The following is a 10,638-nucleotide window of genomic DNA, read 5'->3' as shown; positions in this document are numbered from 1 at the left end:
TCTCAACTAAAATTTAGGTAAATGTAGGTTGACAGGCAGCAGGTAAAATTATTTGTATAATAATTAAGTGGGAATTCACTGGTGGTCCAGTGGTTAGGACTCAGTGCTTTTACTGCCATGGCCCAGGTTCAATTCTTGGTCAGAGAACTAAGATTCCATGTCAAGTCCTCTAAATCATGCAGCTTTGTTGCATGTTTTCCAGCTGATATGATCCCTTTTGAATGCCCTGATGTTTCCAGCGCTTAGAGGAAGTGCTCACCAGCCAGCTGGTTTTGTGGAAACTTCCATCTCTATCCTACTTTCCCACAGAAAACTGACACAGAGATAACAGCGCCTGATTGGTTCTGTCTCTTATTATTGATTTATTTTCAGCAAATATGTTTCTTCAACTTGTGTAGCTGGTAATGGAAACAATCTGGTAATCTGTCAAAGAAAAAAGAAAGATATCAGTTCCTAACTTTCTCTCTTTTATCTACTGTTGCCTTGAGTTGACTGATAGCTTTAAGTTGTCAAAAATTTCTTCCCCATTTTTGTGGGAGCATTAATTTCCAGCCAGGTAAAACCCATTTTAGGTTGGTTTTGGTGACATTATACCTCACAGCAAGGGAAGAAATGTAGCCAAACCAAATCTTTGTATTAGAAACTTACTTTCAACACTTATTTCTTAGTAAGTTGGTTAACACTCGTCATGAAAAGTGACTCCAGACGGGTGCACAGAACCACCCTCGCTGGGAGGAAAAGATATTCTCCCCTAAATTTAGGGGAAACAGTCAGTCATTTCAAGTCAAAGCTAAACCGTAAATAAAAGGAAAAAAAAAAAAAAAAGATTTCAAGGACGCAATTAAAAGGCTATGCAGATTTATCTTGTCAGGGCCACGAGCCACGCCTCCGAGGCTCGCTGCGCGCACCCGCAAGCCAAGGTCGTCGTACGGTGAACTACTCGGATAAAGTGACGTTCTGCTTTTTTTGACTGTTACCCTTATCCAGCCGGCCTCCCCTTGCATTAATCTTCTTTTGCAACTAAAGGCTCTCATTTTTCCCGCTGAGACAAACTAAACTGTAAAGCTGGGGCCCATCCAATGGGAAGGCGGCAATCCACCCCTACTTCCGGGTCATTTCCGGGGTCGAGGCTCCTCCACCGCCCAATCGAGAGTTAGGGGCGGGGCTGCGTCTGCGCGCCTCCAGAGCGCCGGAGGCCAGTTTTGCAAGCTTTTTCTCGAAACTCTCTTTGTTTCGCGTTATGTGAGGGTTTCCTCCCGCTGGTCCGGAGTCAGGAAACTGAGTTTGGTATCACAGAAAACTGGTTTCAGGCAGGTAAGTCCCGCGGTTGTCGTCCATCTCTTATTGCCTGCGTTCACGTGGAAGAGGAAGGCCTACCCTAGGCTTCACCAGTGTTCTTATATTTTCTGTCTTACTCTGAAACCTCGCGTTCCGCGGGCAAGCCTGAAGGGGTGGAGCTCCTTTGGTTACTGTGACAACTACACGACGCCTAAATGGCTTTAGAATTTGGGTTGGGAGAGCTTCTTCTGGAAGGACTCTTTAACGTGTGAGTCGGGTTCAAAACTCATGTTATTTCAAACACGTGCTTTTAATCTGATATTGAAAGGTTTGTTCGGTTGGTGATGTGGAGAAGCCAAATTTGAGGCAAGATTACTAGTTGGAAAGCTAATGCAGCCATTCAGACACAGTTTGAAGGAGTCCTGAGCTGGGGGAGTGGTTTAGAGTTGCGGAGCTTGGCGAAGATGAGAGAAGTACCAGCAGGGCCTAAATTGGATATGTGGAAAGAAGGCCAGGAGTCCTGAGCATCTTGAGGATTGAGTCCAGACTCAGCTTGGCACAGCTGTTTCTGTGGATTCTTTTCCCGCCATCTGCTTTCCGAATCCCTCTTCCATGAACAACCCAAACTCTGTTAATGTCAGTTGTGTTTGGGAACACAGAATATTGTTCTCAGAATATTGTCCTCACTTTTTTGTGACATTGGTCCAGATTACTTTCAGTTTTTTCGACATGCAAATGGAAGAACATAACAGTACTCACCTCCAGATTTCTGTAAGGATTAAATTAGATACTTTGTAGGCTTGGTGTATAGAGAGGACTGAATAAGAATGATAATTACTACTGTTGTTATTGTATTTCTCATATTGTCTTCCCCAGTGGCTCAGCGGTAAAGACTTTGCCTTGCCTTTGCAGGAGATGAAAGAGATGCAGGTTTGATCCCTGCGTCAGGAAGATCTCCTGGAGTAGGAAATGGCAACCCACTCTAGTACTCTTGCCTGGAAAATCCCATGGACAGAGGAGCCTGGCAGGCTATATACTCCTTGGGGTCCCAAAGAGTTGGACACGACTGAGCACTCACCTTTACCTTATACATCATTTATATGTTTCTTCCTCTAGATTAGTTTTTCTTTTTTAAATTAAAGAGTTAGTACCTTATCTATCCTTGTATCTTCTTGAAATATAGTAGTAGTTGAAGTAGTCAATAGTTTTTAAATGGGTCATTCATTTCGGTTGCTGCTGACATATTAAATTAATTTCTTTAAAGGAACTTCCAGGTGCAGTTAATTTTGTTGATCATTGATATTTATTAGATTATAGTGGCTGTCTTTTTGTATAACTCAGAAACCTGTGGATTAACATGTATAGAAAGTAACTGATATTTTCAGTCTGGAATAGATATGAGTGATTTCAGTGAAGAATTGGTAAGACCCACGACAGAGGATGAACAGGGGGAACCATGTGTGCGCTCTGGTTCAGGAATGTGTTTCCCTTGGCTCCAGACTCATATAGAATCCATAGGTAAGTAAAATAACATATAACCATTTCAGCTTTAATGCAAGTAGATGATAAGATTCAATATGGATACAAAATTGGATAATCAAGCTGGTTCAATTTTCTTTTTTTTTTTTTCCATTTATTTTTATTAGTTGTAAGCTAATTACTTTACAATATTGTAGTGGTTTTTGTCATACATTGACATGAATCAGCCATGGATTTACAAGTATTCCCCATCCCAATCCCCTGGTTCAATTTTCAAGATAATAATATATGAGGATTTTTTTTTAAGGCAGTTAATAAAAAAGAAACATGAAAAAATAGATTCTTTTTTTCTCTTAGAATTCTTTGAATTAATAACAGTCTATATTGTGGTAGATAACACTTTTTTTTTTTCTTCCCATAACTCATACTGAGCATTATACTCTGTCCCTGGCATTGGCTTAATATTGGGGACAGATTTGTTGAAGAAGATACAGCCTCTGCTATTGAGGAATACATACCAGAAATTTCTGTTGAATTGCATTGAAATAAGCCCTAATAGAATTGATCTATAGTAAATTTCAAGAAAAGACTATTTTCTTCTTTGTTCCTCTAATGTAGAAATAAACAAGTTGTTCTATGGGATAATTCCTTATCAGAATATATTTTTAAAAGATCAGTTATCTGTGTGTTGTCATGAACCAGCACTTTTCTAATTGCTCACAAATATATCTTTCTTAGCCTAGCTTTCTTTCCCCTTGACTGTGAGTCCCTGGCTCCTAAAATTTAGCTCTTATTTCTTTTTTTTAATCTGAATATTATCTCATTTAATTATCTCAGTAAATTAATTCTCAGTAAATATAGGTACCAGGCATTTTACAGATGAGGGAACTTAATTTCAGAGAAGTTAAAATTCTAAATGCTGGTATCAGGAGTCAAACCCAGGCCTATCTGTTCTCAAAACCTACTTTGAGATACATATATTTAAAAAAAGGGAAAAGTGCCTAGCATAGCCTTGTGCATAGTGAGTGTTGAAAATGTAATAATTTATTGCCTTTTTCCTCATTTTATTTTTACTGGATTAATATACATGGTTTGAGTCAGGTTTCAATGAATGGAACTTCAGAGAGGGTGTTTCCTTGACCCTTGTAGGGAACTGTTAATAGTAATCTAGTTTCTGGTAGTTACCGCATACCTGGGCATGTGTCTGTCAACAGTGTTCTATGGAGAGCTTGAGTCAGTCCATAAACAAGTAGGTTTAAGACCAGAATTTACATACTTAGAAATGTTTCGTCTTTTATGGATAGCCTGTTAAACCCCAAATATTAATACTTTCTGTCTGCAATGAGAATTGGTGTTTTATTGGTAATTAACCACAGTAGGAAAACCTAGTTGCCTAACAATTACTTATTTTTTATTCTTTTAAATTTCTTTGGGTGTTTTGAAGGGTATGTCCCCCAGAATAAAAACTTGGGAGGTGGGCACCAATTTGGAATAAAGTTCTATGTTGAGTACCTAGACTAGTGCTTGACCATGGCAGTGCTCAAAAAATACTTGGTGACAGGCTGACAAGTTTCTAGGTTCTCGCAAGGGAATTAGAAATTAGGTTGATGACACTGGTTCTTTACTGTATCTCATTCCATCAAATATATTTTCCTTGACAGTTATTCTTCAAGTTTATCAGCAACAAATAAGATTATGTTTTGCTTACAAAAAATGCTATTCTTTGAGCTATTCCTGAGATAATTAGGCTCAGGTGTAAGATAAGGGGGGCATTGCCCAAGGATTTCTGTATCCTTGTCTAAAGTTGATTTCCAGTCTAAGCTGTGAAAACTTTAGAGGTATAACAGAAGGGAGTTTGGCCTGAGATCAGTTTTCCTTTAGGTGAATAAATGAGGTTTTAGGGAAGAGGCATTTTGTCAGTTTCTTGGCCTAGCTGCCTGGTGTTGCTGCTGATATCCTAGGAACTTGGCCATAGATCCTGTTAAATGCAGCTTCTAATTCAGAGAGGTGGGCAGGGAATAGTATTCTGCATTTCTAATAAGCTCTCTGGTGGTACTAGGACTACATCTGGATCCCTGGGTGATTTATATATACATTAAAAAAGTTTGAGAAGCAATCCATGGCTGATTCATGTCAATGTATGACAAAAACCACTACAATATTGTAAAGTAATTAGACTCCAACTAATAAAAATAAATGGGAAAAGAAAAAAAAGTTTGAGAAGCACTTGTCAAGAGAAATAGTCTTCTTTTTTTTCCCTTAAAAAATTAGGTACTATCTTGCACAATTTTTATGTGCCATCTAAAAATTGCATCATAAGTTTGGTAGTTCCAAAAGGCATAATTTTCAGCATATATTGGCACTTTCAAATGAAGTTATTATTTGACTTAAACAAACATATTTGATGAGACTTCCTGGGTCCAGTGGTTAAGATTCCATGCTTCCACTTCAGGGATGCATGTTCAATCCCTGGTGGAGAACTAGGATCCCACATGCTGTGGAGTGGCCATAAATTAAAAAAATAATTGGTAGTCTCTAAATAGTTAAGGAATATGATATCTTTTGTCATCCATTTCATGTTTATGAAAAAGCTTTGAAATAGATTGAAATTTTATATTTTCCCTTTATTCTTGCCATAAAGTATGAATCCACATTTAATTTTTGCTAATATCCTGTAAAGTTTTTAACTATTAAAATTTCTTCTGGATCGAGACATTATTATAATTAATTTTTTACACAGCTGATTAAATAATGTATTACTTTTTTTGTTAAATTTTAAGTGTTAAATGTAAATTTTTATTGCTTATTTATCTCAATAAAATGGATAAGGATATCACTTTTTTCCAATTTTTATATCTATGGATGAATATTATGTATTTCTAGAATGAGAAAAGATTTAGCTTCAATTCTATTGTATATTTTTAAATAATTTTATTTACTTAATTGATTTTTGGCAGTGCTGGGTTTTCATTGCTTTGTAGGCTTTTCTTTTGCTGGGGTCAGCAGACTTCTCATTGCGATGGCTTCTCTTGTGGCTCCTGGGCTCTAGACTGACACAGAGTCAAAAGTTGTGGTTCACAGGCTTAGTTGATCCGCAGACTGTGGGGTCTCAGGGATCAAACTTGTGTTTCCTGCGTTGGCAGGCAGATTCTTTACCACTGAGCCACCAGGGAAGTCCCTGTATTTTGTTTTAATTGGTGAAAATTCTGAGAAACTTTAGTAAGTAGCTGGCAAGGGATGGCATTTAATTTTAGCAGTGTATCAGGTCTTTGACTCCTTCTCACTTACTTGTGAAAAATTACATAGTGTTCTAAAAAATTATTAGATTCTTCTATACTTTTGATATGCAAAGAACTAGAAATCACCTGACTTGCAAATGGATGTTAGATTCGTTCATTTTCTCAACACTATAAACACTTGTGTTTTCACCTTAAGGTAATATCAGAATTATTTTGATGATGAAGCCTTGTCTATAGACACAGCTTTCTAGAAGATCAATTTTAGGAAAGAATATGTGAGAAAGTTGAAGATGTGCAAGTTGATTGCTATAAAGCTATTTTTGCATGATACTTATTAATCTCTGTGTATTCCCACAGGTGGGATCTTCCCTGGTGGCTCAGACAGTAAAGAATCCTCTGCAGTGTGGGAGACCTGGGTTTGATCCCTGGATAGGGAAGATCCTCTGGAGAAGGGCATGGCTACCCACTCCAGTATTCTTGCCTGAAGAATCCCCATGGATAGAGGAGCCTGGCAGGCTACAGCCCATGGGGTTGCCAAGAGTCAGACACATCTGAGTGACTAAGCACCACATTCCTAGGGGTGAGGGCACCCCAACTGGAAGACTGCTGGCCCATAGGAGTCTTTAGTGGCATGGGAAGGGAGGAAGAGGTGGCAATATGCAGCCTGTTATCATAGATGAGGTTGTAACTAAGCCCAAGTCTTCTTTTTTTTTCATTTTTAAACAATTCTTTTGGCTGAGGCACATGGGATCTTAGTTGCCCGATCAGGGATTGAACCCATGCCCCCTGCATTGGAAGTGCGAGGTCTTCATCAGTGGACTGCCAGAAAAGTCCTAACCCTAATATTCTTAACATGAGGATTGTCAGTATTTTAGAGATACAAATGCTAACGTCAAAATTTTATAATCTCATGTACATTTACTAGCTTTGAGTTACTGGGAACTCGGTCCGTGAAAAACAAAAGTCCATCTCTTGGTGTTTTCAGAACATAGGTAGGAAAAAAGACAGTGCTTTCCTAGGATGACCCTGATGATTTTTACCCATTCTGAATGTTTGGTATTTTGCACTGGGGGCCCTCTTTGAGAGATTCTTCCCAGATTGTTTAGTGCAAGGGTGAAAGGATGGTTGAATCAGATTTGAAGGAACTGGTGACCTTGGTAGCCCAAGAACATCAAATTAGACATCTCTTAAGTAGAAGTTTTTTTTTTTTTCATTTGCCACAGCTGGTTAAAATGATGTGAAAGAGTTGGTTTCAAGTGAAGCTAGCTTTGGTATTGGGGATGGGTTGGGTTAAGTAATACCTACTTGTTAAAACTGTGCTTATCAGAAGTAAGATTCTTGAATTGTTGATTTGAGGTCACTGGCTCAAGACTTTCCTCTTTAACCTTTATAGCCTCTGGAGGAAAACAGGAGAAGGATTTTGCTCAGACAACAAGCGCTTGTTTAAGTTTTATCCAAGAAGCTCTGCTGAAGCACCAGTGGCAGCGAGCTGCAGAATACATGCACAGTTACCTTCAGATTTTGGAAGATACGGATAGCAACAAAAGGCAGGGTGCACCCGAGGTAAGTAAAGTGTGAGTCCCCTGGAAGATAGCACAGAATCCTGGGAGTTTCTGCCTCTTGAACTCCACCCAGAACACCTTTTGCAAGATCTCAAATTGAGTATGTATTGAGACATTTTTTTCATACTTCATTTTTCTATTATAATTTTAAGGAGATGAAAAATACTTTAACTCTGAATTCTCAGATTCCCAAATATTTATTCATTCATTTAAGTAATTCTTCCATCTTTCCCCATGTCCTTATCGTCCCCTCTCTATAGGATGGTTCCCATCTTCATGCAAACATGTCGTTCTCTCTCCCACTTAATATCATCTCTTGACTTCTACTTCTTCCACAAGCTGTGCTCATTTCTCCACTCTGCCTTTCAGCAAAACTCCTGGGAAGAGTTTATGTATCTATTTGTTCCAAACCCTCTTCAGTTAGACTCCCCCGCAAATCATCATTTCCACCAAATTGCCTTCTTAGGGTCAACAGTGATATCCAGTTTGCTGATTCCAGTGGCTGATTCTCAGTACTCGTCTAACTTGATCATTACCAATGTTAAGCATACCAGGTTGTTCCCGTTTGTGTGATGAAGAAACAAACAGAATTCTTTGTCTGGCTTCCAGGACTCTGCACTCTCAGATTTTTCTCCTACCACACTGGCCATTCCTTGGTTTCCTTTTCTGATTGCTCTTCGTCTCCTTGGCCTTCTGACATGGGAGTCCTTGAGTACTCCAATCTTTGGGTGTTATTGTTATCTGAACTCTCTTGATCTCTTTCAGTTTCATAGCCTTTCATTCAGTCTGTATGCTGTGATCCCCCACTGTGTATCTGGGGCTCTGACATCTGTCGAGTCCAGATCGCTGTACCCAACATTCTGTTCAACCTCACCTCTTAGTATCTAATATCAGCTAGTACGATATGTCGTATCATACTAGCAAATACAAACTGGTTCTGCTGGTATTCCTTGTCCTTTCTAATTTTCCTCATCTCAGATGACGGTTCTCTTATCTAGTTTTGAAGCCCAATCTGGATTTTTTTTTTTTTTCTTTTGCACCTCATATCCAAACCATCAGAAAATTCTGTTGGCTCTCCTTTGAAAACCTGCTCCTTGCAATCTTGAGTACTTCTCACCACGTCCTTTTTGCTGCTTCCTTGACTCAAACTCCCATCACCTCACTTAGATGACTGCTTACCGTCCTCTACCTCCCAGTGTATTTTCAGCATAATAACCAGACTGAGCCTTTAAAAAAAAAAAATAGCCTTTTTGAGCTACATTAAACACCATACAGTTTGCCCATTTAAATTGAACAATTCAGTGTGTTTTCATATATTCACAAGAGGTGTGCAACTGTCACCACAATATAAATTTAGAACATTTTTTGTCACCCCCTCAAAAGAAACACTGTACCCACTTGTAGTCCCTCTTCTCCAGACCCCAGGCCTTGGCAACCATTAATCTACTTTTTATTCTGGACATTTCATATAAGTAGAATCATATATGTCTTTTTATGAATGAATTCTTTTACTGAACATAATGTGTTCAAGGCTTATTATACCATATTGTAGCATATTAGTTCTTCATTGACTTTTATTGCAAAATAATATTCTAGTGTAAGGCTTTATCTCATTTGATGAGATAAAATTGATAAATCAGTTTTTAGATATTTGAGTAGTTTTTCTTTCTGTTACTATGAATAATGCTACTATGAACATTAATGTACAAGTTATTTTTTTTTCCCCCCATGTACAAGTTTTTATGGGTGTTTGTTGTAATTTCTCTTGGGTGTATATACCGAGGAGTAGTATGCTGGGGCGTCTGATAAATATATGTAACCTATTAAGGAACTGCTAGACTGTTTTCCACATTGACTGCACTGTTTTACATTCCCACCAGCAACATACAAGGTTTCCAACATTTGTACATCCTCGCCGACAGTATTATTGATTGTCTTCTTGATTACAGCCACCCTAGTGGTTGTGACATGGTGTCTCATTGTAGCTTTGATGGGCATTTTTCAAATGATTAGTGATACAGCACAGTCCTTTTAAACCATGAGTCAAATCACGTCACTGCTCAGCTGAAAACCCTGCAGTGGCTTTCCTATTTCATTCAGAGTGAGGGCCAGTGTCCTGATCACCTGCAAGTTCTCCTTACTCTGCGCATTCCCTTTCCCCTTTGACCTTATCTCCTGCTACCATCTAACTTGCTTTTCTTCTCCAGCCCCACTGGCCTCCTTGCTCATCCCTTGAACAACCATACTTCTTCCTGATTGTCTTTGTGGTTTCTTTGGCTATCTCTGTGGTCACCCTTCTTCACATCATACTTGCAGTGGGGCCTCCCTTCACCATTTAAAGTTGCAACTGCACACCCACCCCCTTCACTTTCCAACTGGCCACCCTGGTCTTCTGATCCTGCTTCATTGTTTTTCCCATAATACTTGCCAGTTTAATTATTGTATTTCTTGGTTATTGTCAGTCTCTCTACAACAGAATGTAAATTCCACCAGGGCAGGCATCTAGAACAGTGCTTGGCATGTACTGTTAAATTTGTTTTGTAAAAGACAGTATGTCCACAGATAACTTCACATGGATATTTCAAGTAGCTTTTACTATTAGAGTAACCATTGTGTCAATTAGATGTCTAATAGAACCAAAAAATATGAAAAAAAAATTTAACCATTGATTGAAAGTTTAGTTTATGGACTAAAGTTAATCTAGATCTATAAAACATTGGACAAATCACAGTCCCTTTTTGTCCAGAGTTTGTTTTGTAAATTGAAAGAATTAAATCAGTGGTTACCAGATGCTTGTTTGGGCTCTGTTTGAGTCACATAGAGCCTTTGTTGATAGTATAGATTCCTGCCCTCCACCCCAGTTTTACTGAGTCCAGGTCTGAATCCCTGGAATATTTATTTTTAACTGGTGTCCCAGGTAATTCTTACAAACATATGGATTTAAGAACAACTGTGGTAGGATTATCTCCACATTTTCTTTAAGCTTCAAAATACTGCAATTTGATTATCTATAAAAGAACTCTATCTCTTTCTGAGTATTATGATTATACTAAACCAACATTATACCAAACAACCAGTTT

At 38.5% G+C, this 10,638-nt stretch overlaps 1 protein-coding gene across 7 annotated transcripts in view; it reads left to right on the top strand.

Annotated features, from left to right (window-relative positions):
- Positions 1 to 1,155: 1,155 nt before the first annotated feature.
- TAF1A (TATA-box binding protein associated factor, RNA polymerase I subunit A) overlaps positions 1,156 to 10,638 on the top strand; it is a 31,784-nt gene continuing 22,301 nt past the window's right edge. The window contains exons 1-3 of one of the 7 annotated variants that reach the window (XM_061160078.1): positions 1,156 to 1,314; positions 2,664 to 2,796; positions 7,390 to 7,559. In XM_061160078.1, the coding sequence (XP_061016061.1) occupies positions 2,676 to 2,796; positions 7,390 to 7,559 (291 nt within the window). In that variant the 5' untranslated portion in view covers positions 1,156 to 1,314; positions 2,664 to 2,675. Of the gene's footprint in view, positions 1,315 to 2,190; positions 2,797 to 6,264; positions 6,508 to 7,389; positions 7,560 to 10,638 lie in introns of those variants that run through there. The other 6 variants (XM_061160080.1, XM_061160079.1, XM_061160082.1 and 3 more) reach the window with 6 other exon arrangements.

This window comes from Dama dama, chromosome 14 (assembly GCF_033118175.1).
Source record: "Dama dama isolate Ldn47 chromosome 14, ASM3311817v1, whole genome shotgun sequence".
NCBI lineage: Eukaryota > Metazoa > Chordata > Mammalia > Artiodactyla > Cervidae > Dama > Dama dama.
Note: the sequence above shows the minus strand (reverse complement) of the source record. Positions and strands in the feature narration are given on the sequence as shown.